The following is a 16,839-nucleotide window of genomic DNA, read 5'->3' on the forward strand; positions in this document are numbered from 1 at the left end:
GCGATGTCATCGGCCTGTATACTGTCGCTCCGTCGATGCCGCGGTGAGATATGATGCCTGCCGCCAGCGTGTCTGCTCGAAGCGACGCCCTCTATTCTGAGGGGCGACGACCAGCATGCGATACCCTCGGAATCACACGCAGTATGGGAGACAGGTGGGCGACCGCGGCAACGGCGCGCCAAGCCGGCGGCTGAAGCTACGTACTCGTCGACGGCCGTGGACGCATTGCACTCCCGTTAAGTCGCGAGTGGGATCGACTGACCTTGCTTGCAGAACGGCTATGGCCGGGGCTCTTCTTGATTATTTTCTCTTGATATATTTTCTGCACCCGAGTTTGCCCAGAGAGATATATAAACTTCCATTTTTCTGAAACGGTAATCCGAGTCAGGGCCCGGTTCACTCTAGGTGGGAGGATTGCTTATTCCAGGAACCCTCTGGCTTGGGCTGCCTCCTTGGCACGGGCGACAAGACTGCGTTGGTCGTGTCACGTTTCTATATACCACCACGTTTCAGTGGTGGTATAGATATGCGCTGAGTTGGGGTGCTATTATTCAGCCTCTATGGGGCGTCCTTGTTTGGAGTCGTCTTGTGGAGCTTGTGAGTAGGGGTCTGTGGATGTGTCACGCAGTCGGCAGTCCTGGACCATGTGTTGCAGGGTGTCTGGGACATTGCAGTGAGTGCATGTGTACAAGTACGGCGTAGGACAGATTGTGGGCATGATTATTCCGTGCACATAGGTATTTGTCTGTAGGCGGCGGAGGACAACTTCTTCCTCTTTGCTCAGGTTCTTGTATGGCGAAGGGTACGTTCTTCTGCTGAGTCGGTGGTGTTGCAGAAGCTCCGAGTACTTTAGGGCTATGCAATCAACGTTGGTGGCCGGCATGGTGTGGGATGGCAAGAAAGCCCGGTTGGTGTGCTCGCGGGCAGCGGCATGTGCCGCCTCATTTCCCGTCAAGCCTAGCTTGGAATTCAATTGATGTGGGTGTCGGAGAGTAAGGTACGTGCGATGTGATTTTGATTTGAGTGCTGTTGCGAGCTGCTGCTAGGGAATCAGTGAGGATTACAGTTACTTCAGGGCAAGTTATTATCGCCAGATCGATTGTCGTTTCCTCTGCGGTCTAGGCGGATCTTGTCCGAATGGTGACAGCTGCGAGTTCTTTGCCTTGGTGATCCGTGACGCTTAGGGCAACGCCGTTTCGTTTAGTATATCGGGCAGCATCGATGTATCTCGTATCAGGGTCTCTCGCGTATTTCTTGCTGAGTGCGCAGATTCTGCTTTGCCGACGCTCCTTATATGGTAAGTCGGATGCATATTGCGCGGGATACGTGCAACTCAGATAAACTCCCGGAGTGCGGGTGGGATTCTTGCTTTCTAGTCTGTGTCGGCAATGTATATCTTTCGCTGTAGTTGAGGTAGCGCAAAACTGCACGTCCGGTGTGTGCGAGATTGAGCCACTCTAGTTGGCTAAATTTATGAGCCTCGGCGAGCTCTTCCCACGTATTTTGGCCGCCGAGCTTGAGGAGCTTCTCCGTTGATACCATGAGTGGGAGGGTCAAGGTGACTGTGATTGCCTTTAGAATGACAATGTAGAGTTTCTTGATTTCAGCCGGCTTAAGTTCCGTAGGTGACACGGCAACTTAGGAGGTCTTGGATTGTCCTTAGCGTGTCTTGCTCAGTGAGTCCGCTTTATTCGCTGGTGATCCCCTTGACGAGGTGCGTAATTTGTGACAATGTACGTTGGAGACATTGGAGACGCGGGAGAGTGGCCATCCCTGATCCGTCCTTGTGGGTGTGAAGTCCGAGTACGCAAAGGGAGTCGGTTGTAGGGATCTTAGTTCCGTTGAGGGAGACGCTAGGATCGGGTCCGTATAGTTGGGTGGTCTTCCTCGCGTCCGTGCTCTGAGGACGAGAAGCTCCGATTGTTCGGGTGCACATTGGAGACCGCAGTCTCGGAGGTATCTTTCGACGATACCGACGGCTTCTTGTAGATTACGTTCTTGTTGTCTGGTAATCGGTGTTTTGGTCCCGAGTGTGATATCGTCGACGTAAAGGGCGTGGCATAGGTTTGGGATGGCGTTGAGTTGTTTTGGTGGCTTGATCATTGAGTATGGCAAGAAAACAAGTTTTTTCATCTTTTTTTTTTTTGTCCTGTATAGCCGACTATATCGCTTCGCTTCGGGCGTAGTGCACTTGAGCTGGCCATAGAAAGAAAGAAACAAATAAAGAAAGGAAGAAAGAAAGAAGGAAGGAAAGAAAGAAAAGAAAGAAAGAAAGAAAGAAAGAAAGAAAGAAAGAAAGAAAGAAAGAAAGAAAGAAAGAAAGAAAGAAAGATTAAGATTTGGGCCACCAGGTCCGGCACTGCTGTTTTGAGATACGGTCGACGAGCCAACGCACGCACCTCATACGGAGGCGCTCAAGCACACCGTTAGCGCCGAGGCTCACATGGATGAGGGCCCTTGCTCGGAATTTCACGGTGATTGCCTATACTATGCGTACAAACCACTCGTAGATTTTCCCCGCTCGTAAGCACGCGTAGCTACCACAGCAACGCTTGCTCATTGTTGTGGCTGGCAAAGTTTCCTCGTTTTTCAGTACCCACCCCCCTCCTCCTCCCCTGACCCCACCCCTAAAGAGAAGGAAAAGCACAACACCGACACAATACCGATGCACTCGACGATCATCAATTCGCGTACGCATAGCTCCACCACTCCATCGCAGGCGAAGCGCATCGGCGCGTACCACATGGGTAGCGCGTTCGTGCATCGCTCTACCTATACCTGCAGCCGCAAACGGACGACACAGAAAGCAAGTCTTAGAGGAAGAAAAAAAAGTAAAGATGAAAAAAGTTGCAACGAAGATTCCACGAAGAAAGAAAGTATGAAGAAGGAGCAGCCATGTCGTTGTCCTCGACGATGAGCGGTCAAGCGCGTCTCTTGACTTCTCATCCGAGCCTTCACGTTTCTTATCTGTTTTCCTTATTGCTTTCTTGCTTGTTTCTCCTCCCCGTCGTCGACGGCGAGAAAGCGTAATTATACTGCTGGAGGTGGTCTCCCCCGTGTACCGTAGCGCCGAGCCGACGTGTAGCCGCTTTGAGGCTCGCGAGTTGTGTGCGCGGAGACTACTGCCCCCCCCCCCCCCCCCCCCCCCGTTGATCCTACTTCGTTATCCTCTCCCCTGTCAGATGAACGATCCTGCCTGCGGAGTTGCTTGGCCCAGAAGCTAAAAATTACATACTTCGTTATCTATCACTCTCTCTCTGCGAGGATGAGCCGCGAATATGATGCAACGCAGGCGGAGGGTCGAGAGCGATTAGTGGTATATACTGTATAGTGTATAAGCCGAGGCATGCACGGCGAGCCCGCGTTGCCACGTACGCTTAATAGAGAAGCCGCTGACCGGCTTCATCCCACTGTACGTTTATCGACAAAAGCGAACGCAAATAGTACGCCATGTTGCGGAGCCAGAGGACACTAGATTTTATTGTGTATGCTGCGGGATTACGATGCCGTCCGCGATCGCGGCGTGGATATATGGTGGCTCTGCCACGTGGTGGAGGTTGTCGCGATTCGGGATCCGAGCGGCATGGTTATGTGCCAGTTGCCAGGCGATCTACAGGTCCGGGGCGACGTCCAAGAGATGAGAAAAAAGGATTTATTTACAAATTTACACGTTGATAGTTTCCACGTTCGAGCACACTTCGCAACACTCAAGGTCCGCTTTTTAAGCACTTCATTCAACCCCCTTTCTCTCGTCAGGGGAATTCAATGTCCGTCTTCTCGGTCAATCGGAACTGTCTCTCAGTCTGCGAGATCACACCCATGGTGACGCGCTACACCGCCGGACTACGCCTCTGGTGTCGAAGCTTCGACCGGCCCTCGATGCAATGCAGAGACAATTTCATGTGAAACTGGGGTCGTCACGAGGTCTGTCAGCGTAGGCTCTTTACAGCAATTAGCACATTGCACAAGGCCGATGACCCCTTCACAGTTTGGAGTCCCAGAACTCGTCTCGTTCATCAGCTCCAGGTTGTTGACCAGACGAAGACGCGATACGTTTTGCTAGGCGATGATCCTGACGTGATGTTGGTTTAGTCGCCAGCTCTTTGGCGTGGCAAGCCCGAAAGGGAAAGTGAATGGCTTTCCGTAGCTGCAGGTTGGCCGGTGAAGCATCCTTTGATCCGAAGGGCCGCTGGGCACAACAGTCGTAACGCCAATCGTAACAAGGTGCGAATACCCAGCCACTACAGGGTGCACGCGCATCGATCGCACCCCAGAAGCCGTTAGACAACGCCAAGGATGCTTACGAAGCCAACGCCATGAATGGACATATGTACCATCAGTGAATTATAATGCTGCAGTGTGTATTAGTAATGCGATTAGCATTTCTTGCCTAATTCTGCGATTTTGAGCCTATCTATTTATTATCTATCTATCTATTAACCGGGCTCAGCCTGGTTAACCTCCCTGCCTTTCCCTTATGGCTTTTCTCTCTCTCTCTCTCTCTATTACGCCACTCGCCCAAGTTGTCTATCAGCTTGCGCCACTATAGGTATGTGCTCGTGATGCCGTCGTGATCGTTCCATTATCTTCATTTAACTTCGTCACACCACCTTCATCGTTCTATCGACGTCAGTTCTCCTTCGCCTTTATATCGTCATCATCATCATCTGAGACTGTGCTGCAGTGGGACCGGCACAAGCCGGAATTATATACCGCAAAAATGACGCTGGTAACCTTGACTGTGCTCGACGTACCGGGACGAGTGGTAAAGAAAAAAAAAAAAAAAGAAAATCGCGACTCAACCTCTTCCCTCAAACACAAACTTAACAGTACACTATAACAGCACACTATAATAAAGAAATCAATGCTATATACACCATTTACAACGTACAGTAATAATATACACTGTAACAACGGATCAACACTTACACTGCTTCTCCTGGTTAAACGACGTCACTAACCCCATTTTCCTTCTCATTTCTCCTCACTTTCCTTTACTATATACTGTTCACACAAAATATCGTCTGATACAAAGGACTTCCGCAGAAGAAACAATAAGATAAGAAGAGAAAGCCGGGATCTGCGTCGGTTGCACTCACTGTTGCAATCCCAGAGCTTCCACGTTCCGTCACGAGACACGGATGCCATCCTGCAGAGATTGAAAAGAGAAAATCAAAATAAACGGCAGATTTAAGATGCTGACTCTAAATAAACAGAGGCCGGTGTCAAGTTAGAACCTGCGAAAACACCAGAAAGTGTCGCAAAAGACGGATCGATCTCGGGTTTCGTCTCTCGTCGCAGTTCCGACACATTGCCAAACTATATGCATTGCAAGCATATCTTACATGCCAAGAACACGCAGGCGTATCTGGAAATGCGATAGGCTTGGGAGTCCCAAGCTCCTTTCTGCAAAAGGCTATAGACGCACGATAATAAGTTTAATCAGTTTAGGAAGGCAGCACATGCACAAAAAAAAAAAAAAAAGTTGACAGTCACTTTAAGATACGCTAAAGAGGATGAAGACGAAAGCCTGCGCGCTCACGAGAAATTCATTACATTACTTGACATTCTCATTCGCATGCGTTGTTACTTCCTATAGCTTCTTTCTCCCGCCAAAGGTAGTGGGTTCTAGTGCCACAATTACAACTATAGTAATTACCACTGAGTTAATTAACTTCGCCTTAACTAATCCCAAAGGTCGTGGGTTCGACTATGTTATTCGACCATGTTAAGCTCAATACCAGCCACAGCGCTCCGCTTGATGCGAATCTTATACTGCTGGTCATACGAATAAACAAGTGAAGTTAATTAAATAATTACGTGCTGCTGCTGAACTGACAGCGCTCAGCACTCCCGACCATTGCGACCGCATTTCGATGAGAACGGAATGCTGCGCAACGCACGCGCACCGATGATATGAAGATTCATACTGCCCAAAACAACGTAGCAACGAAGCTGTTGTAGAAGTCCTTCCGGATCTTCCGGATTAATTTTCAATCAGTACACTGCCCGGCGATATGAAGTGCATGGTGCGTAAACTTTTGGCAGAGACTTGACATGGATTTTGGCGGGCTCGGCTGCCTTCGCGCGGGTGATCGCATATTAGAGTTCGACCTGTCCGGTATTTTAGGACACGCAGGCGGATCGGGCGGATTTTCGGGCGAGTAGGGGTGTGTAGCAGGGGCGTAAACGTGAGCGATTGGAGCGGTGACGCCGCTAGCTAGGTGGCGTCCAGCCGCTCTCGTACGTTTACGCCTTCGCTCGCACGTCAGTCACGCCCGATACACCTGCGTGTATTGGAGTATATATACCGGACACGCAAAAGCTATGCATTATTCCGCCCCACGTTGAGCACCTGCGTGGTGTTTCTCCGTTATTCTCGCGAGTATATCTACCCACGACGAGTTGGAGGATAGCGAGCCTGCCGGGCCTCGGCAGCCTCAAGTATATAGCGCGTGCTCGAGGCCTCCAAGTGGTACCGAGCGCTGCACACTCGAAATACCATGCAGATCCCACAAACTGTGGTGATCGGTGTAAGCAAAGCTTTGATGAGCCGGATAGAAAAACAAAAGAACACGGTGCATCCCGTAACGGTCATCAGTCACGGATGGTGTACCTTGTACAGCAACGGTAACCTTTATCCAGGGGGCGGTATTTTCTCAACGATCACCTTCGGTGACACTATCACCTTCGCGAGGTTTCGCGTCGATCGGCACCGGACACGTCGAATATGACGAAACGGTTAATAAGGCACGCGACTGACGGCATCAGGGCAACGCGACAATCTCCGTTTGTCTTTTTTATCGTTTCATTATTTACACGGTGATGGAGTGCAACGCCTAATTCACCTCGGGGTCACGGCGATAATTGCATCCGGAAAATTATCGCTTCGGCATGCGGAAGCGCAATGTTAAGCAAGCGACCCTAATAATGCTTGGCTGCAGATTTTTAGCATTTCAGCAGCAAGAACGTTAGTAGGAAACTGTCAGTAACAGTTGGTCGAGTGCAAAAAACAACAAAAAAAGGTTAAGTTCACAGGAATCATTTTCGCAACACAATCCACCGCGATATCGAAGTGACCTCGGGGGGTGTGTGCGCGCGTAAATGTGTGAATTCCGCCCTCCGTAACGTGAACAAATAGATTCGATAAGACGAACACGGAGATAAAGCTGCACTCGAAAAAAAAAAAAAACGCTTACTTTGATATGAGGCTATGTTGCGTGCGCGTGGCTATGTTGGTCGCTCGCGTGCAACACAGAGCCAGCAACCAGGGGGCAAATTAATTGCTTCGCAATCACAGCGAGGAACTAATGCGAAAATACGACGCGCGTTGTTTCTTTTTTTTTTTTCCCAGTTTAACTCGGTCATACGAGCTCGGCACTGCCTTAAATTTGTAAGGCGGACGCCTGTACTAGATTTATTAACCTCCTTTCGTTGTACCTTAAGAAGAGAACAGGTATCGCGTCTCTGTTATCGTGGCACTGACAGCGGACTCTAGCTGACTTTGCTTCATTTAGCGTTTTCTTTCTTGCGGTATATTTTTGTTACTTTTTTCGAGGCCACAGGTAATGGCATATTTTCCGCCAGTTCTTGTCTTCTTCGTATCCTACTACTTCCATTAAATTTTTATCGCTGTCTTATTCTCTCTCTCTCTCTTTCCTATACGGTCTTCAATCACCCCGTGGTCTTTCGATAGTGCGACAGGCAGTAAATGCAAGACACCCCGTACCTATTTTGTTGCTACTTTTATAGAAGTATAGAATGAATTAAAAAATGAGACAGTTCAATTTGCGTTAACCTTCAAGTGCTTAATGAAAGAAAGGGGCATAAATGTAGACAAAAAGTAAGACAACTTGGCGCCGGTGGGAGCATAACCTACAGAATCCGCATTGCGAGCACGGTGACTCCCTCCCTCGTTTTTCTTGGGTATTTATGCATATGTATCTATCTATACCTACATAGCAGGCCCGTAGTCAGGAAATTTTTTGCGGGGGGGGGGGGGGGGACACACTTGCTGAAGGCCTTCACTATTTGAAGAAAGCATCTATTTTTCAGTAATTATTGTCGGTAGAGCACGGAGAGATCAAAATTGAGTGACAGCCTCACATTAGTGTGTTCCCTTTAACAGTGCACCGCACCGTATATATGCTGACACTCGCCGTTCGACTATCTCACACACACTCGCACGTATAAAGCAACAGCAGCCGCATCTCACGGAGGCTTGCACAACAACCTATACGGACCATAGCCTCAGAGATTTGCGCGCAAGTTCAGTCGGCGCGCACAAATCTCGGGTACCATGTACGGACAAGCTGTCTAATAAAGCCACGTCCGAAGCTATAGGGATAACGGTGAAGATGCCGCGGAATACTGGTCCCAGTTTGGTCAGGAGCCAAGTATCTTCGAGACGGCGGGTGCATACCTGGAGGAGTCGTTGGAGAAGGCGAAACAGAAGACGCCCGACGTGTGACCCTTGAGCTCGAAGGCCCTCTTGACCTCCTTGAAGTCGCCCGTCTTGTTGAAGCACACCTCCCAGACCTTCACGTCGGGGGTGAAGCCTGCAACAGAGAGAAGGCGTTCGGCCAACGCGTGAGCGGGCGTGAAACCGAAAGTATATAAGCATCGGGAAGACGCAACACGCACCCGTTATATACAAGCAACAGAATGGGCTGTTGTAATCGGCGCCGTTAACTCACGTATATCGCAATTCGATCTCGCAGTGGCGTCTGACAGACTTTGTATACGCACAGACACTTAGTGCCGGACGGAGATTCAGCCGAATTACGAGATTTTGCGGCGCTCGCAAGGGGAGGCAGTAAAACTGCTAGCGACACTAAACGGCGCCAGCGTTCGAGTCACGTGTTCCTTATGGCTTTATTATTACTCACTGTATCTTGCTGTCGTATTTGTTTGTATTTTCCCCACTCCTCTATGTAATGCCTTTGGCCTTGAGGGTAAATAAATAAAAAAAATTACTTTTTATGTCTTTCGGTTTCATCATTGCAATCTCATTACATCATCAATCTTCTTGAAATTTGTATAATACTAAAAATTATTATTATTATTATTATTATTATTATTATTATTATTATTATTATTATTATTATTATTATTATTATTGTTGTTGTTTCGAAGTCAAGGAGAGGCTGCGCCGGAACTGTCGTGCATGTTTGATAAAACCACTAGAACTGTTACATAAGTTCTAGCCCTTTCTCTCGATTGTCTTCATTTCAAGAACTTCTAAATTTTATATGATGACGGGTCAGCTGGAACGGGTATCGGAGTATAGCAGCGTTGGTCGTACGCGACACTGAGCTGCATACAAAGCGCTGAACTTACCAAGGGAACTTCGTGAGTCATCGAGAGCCAAGATGGGCACATTTAATTTGTTTACTTGTCCTCTGGCCACCACCTATAAACTCTGTCCCAATTGTTTAAAGAGCAGACGGGACGCGTCATGAAAACCGCTCAGCTCAACAAGCGACGCGCGCCGCCTCCATATATGAGTCACAGAGGCGCTGCTATATAAGCATGGAGGAAATGACCTCCCGTGCTACGCAATGCGCGAGTCAACGACACCGAAGCTGTGCCTTATTTGGCTGCGCTCATGACAACGGTCACGTCTTAATCACTCGCCCTTGCGTACAGCTTGCACAGCTGTGCCGACGACTGGCGGTGACTCAGCGCCTGATGCAGCGACACACACAGTAATGTTTACAAACTGCGCGCTCGTGGCGTCCTAAAAGCGTCGATGCGCCGTCCGTGGGAGAAACCACCGACTGGATGATCGAATTGAATTGATTGAGTGTGTAGCGTTTGCAAGACTATATAGGGCTTGGGGATGCCGCTATCGCGAGGGAATTTTCCCGATAATTTATACCATCTCGAGTTCTTAAACATGCATCGGAATCAGACGGCACGAGCGATTTTGCATTTCGCTCCCACCGAAATGAGGGCGCCGCGCAGCCGGGTGTTTCGAAACTGCAACATCGTGCGCAGCATATGAACATCGCAGCCACGCCACGAGCCAACGCTGCGACTAATTGAAAAAAAAAAAAAATGCGGTAGACTGCGTTACGCATATTATGGGCCCACGCGTGAAAGCTCAGTAGCATATGGCGTGAACTGTTTCTGTGCACAAGGTCGCGGGTACAAATCCCTGCAGCAGTGACTGCATTCCGATAAGGGGGTAAAAAAAAAGGGGGGGGGGGGGGTAACAGCTCTCGTCTATTGGGCTTTAGTGCAGCATGCACGTTAAAGAAACGCTCAGAAGGTACCGTAGCCTTCCACGTGTCTTAGCTAACTCCTGCGCGCTGCTTAAGGACGATAAGCCCCGGCCGTCAATCATCTTATGAAACGCTCAGATAGGCGATGGAGGGACTGCGTGCGTCCGAGAGATACGGCTGGAGACAGCCCACAGAGCAGCGTCATCACCAGCTCCAGCTGCTCTTGTTGTTTAATAACTGTACAGACAAATAGAGATGTACCTTGCCTTAGAGCCAGTCACCCTAAGGTACAATTAAGAAATCAACGCAATACCACTTAACACATAACAAACACACACACCCACGTTGGAGACCATAAACGTTATACGCTTACATACACAAGAAGAGAAATCGAAGCAAGGAAATAAAGCCCCAACTTTATCGCGCCGAAAACCCTGAAATGACGTAGGACAACGAGCTGGTACACGGAAAAGGGAGAGAGAGTGAGAAAAAAAGAAGTAAAAATGTAAGCTTTAACGTACTAAGTTCTTTAAAGTTGTAGCCAGTTACAGGTCGCAAAATGTCTCCGGCAGCCATTAACAGCTCCGCAAAAGAGTGCGCGGGAGGCAGGCGTCTGCGCAAAAGGTTCCGGCGCACTGACGCATTCGTGACGTATGCACAGTGAACGTGTTATGGGTTAACCGCACACTTTCGGCTCAAGCCGCAACGCGCGCCGACAGATATCGCGAAAGTATATCAACAGTTCGCCGAGTGTGTCACGCGGCGTTTGCCGCTTTCTATCCACTCGGAGTGACGTCACAGATCCATCCGCCGGCGAATAACGAGTAGAAAAATACAGGATCGGGCCCCATGGATCGCAGCGCTTTCAACGACGAGACGTGACTTGTGTTCGCTATGCACTGCATTGGCTGTTTCAGGCGTTATATTACAGGGACGCGCAAATCTTGAACAGCATTGAGCAAATGAGACGCGCTGTTTCGAGAGTGCAAGAAAATGAAAAGTAGTGATAAAGAAGGAGAACATAAAACTGTAAAAGCCAACGGGCTGCAGGGAAAGAGTCAGTAAATGACGTTTCAATTAAGTACGCGCGCGCATGCACACTCAGGCAGGCTCTCTTAAAGCTTTCTTTCTTTTTTTTTTCTTCGAGCAATCCATTCCCGGAACTGAGAGCACTTCAGCAATACTTGTTCCATAAAAAAGACAGAAAGAAATATCTGAACGGCTCGTCGTCACCGGATAATCCCTCCCTGGAGCGTGCCGAGTGGGGCATATTACAAGCGCACACTGTCGCTGGCACATGTTTCGCCGAAAGCTCCGTGTCTATTCTTGAAGAGAGCTCCATACAGTCTACACTGTATTCTCAATAACTTGGCCACTGTATCGCCAATTTGCATTTGCTGATAACAGATGACTATTATTATTAATTGCGAAGCATTTCTTGGCGAACATGTGCTACTTGACAGTATCTATCTATCTATCTATCTATCTATCTATCTATCTATCTATCTATCTATCTATCTATCTATCTATCTATCTATCTATCTATCTATCTATCTATGTCGTTTCGTTAACTTGGTATGCACCAAAATTGGCATACTATGACAAGAATATATGGCGAACATAAATGATATGTCATGACATGAACATGACATGGTGTCATGATAACGACAACAGTACGAAAAAGAAGTGCACTCACGGTCGTTTCGTTAAAGGTACCACTGAAATTGGGTATGACAGGACGTGGGTACTGTGACGAAACATACTATAGGTCATGCTACATAGAATGTCATGACATGCGTGTCATGTAGGTCATGACTAATGAGTGACCCAGCGAAAAAGAAGTAGCACTCAAAAACCACTGGAAATGGGTTCTGACGTGGGCAATACTTAGTGAAGGAAACACTAAAGGATGATGGTAGAAGTCATAGTCATGACCATGACTGAGCAAAAAACACAATGACTCAGCGAAAAAACATTAACACTCAAACCTACTGAAATTGGTTCTGATGTGGGTACTTAGCGAAGGAAACATTAAAGGATGATGGTAGAAGGAATAGTCATGTCCATGAGTAAGCTAAAATGAGAATGACTCAGGGAAAAAAGATTAACGTTCAAAAACCAATGGAATGGGTTCGGATGTGCGACTAAGTGAAGGAAAAGGCTCAAGGTTGATGGTCGAAGTCATAATCGTGAGCATGACTAACGCTTTCGCCTTAAGGTCTCTTTGGTGTAGCTAAAGAAACTCATGACATGAATGTCATGACATGCGTGTCATGTAGGTCATGAAAGATCCGCCTACGTCTTGGTGCTCTCATGGTCGTTGCGTTAACTTGGTAGGCTCCCCGCACACTGCTTCGCATAACATCGATTCCCACAGGGCATGGGATCTGCCGGCTTTTCAATTACATTTCAAGCGCACTTGGGTGGCTCAGTCATCGGGTGACTTGGCTCTCGCCCCTTACGACGCGTCATCACAATAGATTACAATGGAAAAGCCGATGTCTATGGCTGGCTTCAGGCTCCCGCAATCGCTTCCGCCGCACGCATCCATCAAAAGCATAGCCTTCAAGATCTGCATCTGTTATCCAGAGGGCGCCACCAATGGGGCGTAGATTTGGACACGAAACGTGCAATCACGACTATACCCTTTAATTCAAAGAAACACAAAAGAGCAACACTAACTCAATTTCAACCGGTAAAAATTACTCCACAGAAACTCTGTTGTCATTAACTTGGTCAGAAAGGGACATAAAAAGAACATTAAGTAGCTTTAGCTAGTTACGCTAATGCCAATAGGTGGTGTCCAAATCTAGCGGCCAATAGAGAGCCTTCATGCAACGCTAGCGGCCAACGACCTCTTCTTCGGAGTAACAGAAACAGATCTCGGAAGGCAATACTATTACGGACTGTTCGGGACGGAAGCAATTGCAGAGCCGGAAACACGTCATAGCCGCCATGTTTTAAACTTCATTATAACGAAAGACGGGTGACGATGCCGCAGTGTTCCCGCATCAACACACCATGACGTCACGAATTTTAACAACGCCCACTGGGGTCTACTTAATTTTCTTTCAATAATAATAAAAGCCTACACTGCGTTCTGCAAGGACCGAACAGTCTACTTAGCACGTTTTAAAAACATTTTCTGCGGCGCAACGGCCCGAATAAGAGAAATGGCTTGAAATATGTGATGGGGCCACACTGACGTGTACCGGCTCCGAGGCTGCGACGCGATATTCGAGAGATAACTTTGGCCTTAATTCGCTCCACCAGTAATCAACCGTCTCCCGCCAAATCATTGAAATTGATTATTAAATGCGAGGCACTTTGACAGTATCTATCTATCTAGCCGCCAGCGTCTTGGTGCTCTCATGGTCGTTTCGTTAACTTGGTATGTACCAAAATTGGCACAGTATGAGACGAGTGTATGACGAACATAAATGATAGGCCATGTCATGAATGTCATGACATGCGTGTCATGTCATGAAACAGCCACCCGCGTCTTGGTGCACTCATGGTCGTTTCGTTAACTTAGTAGGCTCCCCGCACACTACTTCGCATAACATCAATTCTCGCAGGGCGTAGGATTTGCCGGCTGTTCTTTTTAAATTTCGTCAGTGCGAGGCTCATATATATAGCGTTGCCCTTTTAGTGCCTCGTTGATGAAATGAACTGACAACACTGCACATGCGTCATGCATTCCGGGCGAAGTTGGCGGAACTTCGGCGAGGAATCCACCAACTCTCGTCGCAGCTGTCGCATATGCGTAATACGTCTCCTCGCGTTCATTGCCGTGCGCACATACGCGGGGGCGCCGTCCTTCGAAGTCGAATATATGGCAACGTCGCATGCGAATGAGCAGTGAAGGGTCAATTGTCTCCAAAATACCAGAAGCACGTTCGTATAACGCTCGCCGCGACAGTTTGACGACAATACATGTAGCTCGTCGAGACATTGCTGTAGCGGCGGCAAGGCGTCATAAGGCAAATGACGCGCGTATAAGCTGCATTTCTTGTAGTGCGTCAACCGCACTTTTTTTACGCGAACTTGAAGCGGGATTCCTGCGCCAGCCATATATGGAAAGCACGCGAACGTCAGCAGGATAATTCTTACCCGTTTCCAGAATCTTAAAAAAAAAAATCACATCTCTAGCACGTGGACGGTGTTAATTGGTAAGCCCACCTTACTTTATCATGAAGAACAGCATTCACTTGCAGCGCGAATAATGCGGACTGGTTGCACAAGCGTCTCAGGACAACAACCACCACCCCTTCTGTGATCTCTTGAGAGATTGGGAGTATTGTAACAAACAAAGACACTACAATAAATAAATGAATAATGCCAGCAACAAAGCATACTGTTATATCAGTGAAGGTTGTAAGTTACGATACGAGTATACTGAAACACTTAGCTGCTAGTGACAACGCCAATTAAAGTATATATATACATTTCATTCATAACCTCGCCCTTACATGCGCGTTAACTCTTACGAGCAAGTAAGAATCGAGAGGATTACAATCACCGTTAACCGACATACCGGAACATCGGAGCGACAGACGGCGCACGTATAGCAGCGCACGCGCGTGGCACCGTTTCGTGACGCTGACGTCAGCTAGGAGACACAGGACTGTAATTGCAACGACCATGTTCTACGTACCTGCTGGCGCAAATGCGCCGCTATTAACAGAATCAGCGCACAGTGGATTAAGTTAGAGAGTTTTAGCTCGTCCGTATGCACACGTGCTGTAGCATTTACGGAATATTCGAATATCAGAGAGGTAGAAGTCAACAGCGGCGCTAATGACGTCATCTGGCGACGTCAAACTGCAGAAAAGCGCGGGACTTCGACTTCTACAAGACAACGAACAGCAGGAAGCACAATACAGGTCCTGACCCTTCGTGGTTCAACAAAGCACCACAAGGTGTCGCTATCACTGCTGCTGCTGCCGTCCATGTGCATGTGTTCCGGTATGCTGTAAATTGCAGTAAATAAATGGATAAGCTAAAGCTCTCCTTTTTTTCTTCTTTTTCTGAACAGTTACGCAACATCAAAACTCCTTTAAAATGTGGTTCAAAAAGGCGTCACAATAACGTACTTACTACCAGTGCTCCTTGATGCAGCCAGCGCTTCCATGCATCTATTGCGTAAATTGTAACATGTTGAGAACAGTGCTTTCCAGTATATACGGGTGAGCACGAGCACTCAGAAATATTCTAAAGTTTCGAGCGCACAGAACTCATTCCCGACGTATTTTCGGCACGCGTTTATTTATTTCGCTCTGCGTTATGACTGCGCTGTAAATTCTGGTCAAAATATATACCATGTCAATAGTTATTAAAGAGCAGAGCTAAATCAGTCTGGTGAAACTTCTTTCAAAATTCGATTTTTATTAATTCCCCTCCCCTCTCTCCTTCCTATTCCACATAATAGGCCTTCGAGCCACCCTTCAATAAACACATTTTATCATCAACATCCTTAATTTATCGAGAAAAAAAAAAGCGGTGAATACCGGAGAAAATGAATGCCAAAGACAACCCTTTCTTAAGTATCACACCGGGATGTCTATCACTACGGGCGCCGGGATGTCTGTGTGACGTCATAGATTTCAAAGTGCATTCTCGCATCTAGGCATTTTGGCGCATGAAAAATTCTCTATAACTTTGTTAGGTTGAGTTCATGGTTCCTTTAGTATGCATGCGCCATAATCTCTATTATACCGATAAACAATTAACTATACGTATACCTGTAGGGACGCTACCAAAATAAATTACAGCGAACTAGTGCGCGAACTTAACGAGGGTGTCGCCACCTGTCTCTCTCGTGCGTTCATTGTGGCTTACCAAACCAGGAACAAGCTTTTTTTTTTTTTTTTCTAATAATCGCTGCTCTGCGACATAGTATATCACGTAGCATGTTTGGACGTTCAAATATCACCGTTTCGTGTATACCTCTTCGCAACGAACGGCTCTACGCTCTCCCAATACACTCAGTATAATGAATTATTCTAGTTCACTATAACACGCAGGAATGTCTGTGGTGAGAATCCAAGAACAAGGCGTTAGCCGTTGGCGTGAATCGAAACACGTACTATACGTTCTCTTTCGCGATTCTCTGTCACACAAAGTGAGTGACGCGACCTGTCTGTTTCGTGTTCGGACGTGAATGACCGCGCCCAATTTCCAACAACTGGCTAATTCACCGACGACCCGTGACGGAGTCTATGCGGTAAATATTGCTGCCGCGATGAAAGACCACCGCCAACGGCGTCACAGGCGTCGCACCTGCGGTTGGTGCACGAGATGAGACCGAAGAAAAACAATCGGCGTTCGTCGGCGCTCGAAGAAAGGATTGGATAAACTTATAGCTTGAAGTTAACTGTCCGCTCAACTCAAACCAGTGTGTGCACCACGGTTTGACTTGCTGCGCGCTCGCTGCTGCGTTCGAACGCGGCCCAGCTCCTCATTAAGAAGTAGCTATGTGTTGCGCGCGTAACTCTCGTGCATGCCAGCAGCGGAAGCCAGAACGCTACATCCCTTTACTGAATACTGCCATCTGTCCGCTTGTGCACATGCTGTAGTTTACTACCCTTCATCCTCCTCCCTTTCTCTATAT

General features: G+C 47.8%; 1 protein-coding gene across 1 annotated transcript in view; it reads right to left on the minus strand.

Annotated features, from left to right (window-relative positions):
* The window catches only part of LOC119446217 (transducin beta-like protein 2), a 353,551-nt gene that overhangs the window by 25,572 nt on the left and 311,140 nt on the right, over nt 1-16,839 (minus strand). Inside the window, exons 6-7 of the mRNA XM_037710581.2 lie at nt 8,423-8,558; nt 5,100-5,149 (exon numbers count right to left, since the gene is read on the minus strand). Of these exons, the coding sequence (XP_037566509.1) occupies nt 5,100-5,149; nt 8,423-8,558 (186 nt within the window). The remainder of the gene's footprint in view (nt 1-5,099; nt 5,150-8,422; nt 8,559-16,839) is intronic.

This window comes from Dermacentor silvarum, chromosome 3, assembly GCF_013339745.2.
Source record: "Dermacentor silvarum isolate Dsil-2018 chromosome 3, BIME_Dsil_1.4, whole genome shotgun sequence".
NCBI classification, from domain to species: domain Eukaryota; kingdom Metazoa; phylum Arthropoda; class Arachnida; order Ixodida; family Ixodidae; genus Dermacentor; species Dermacentor silvarum.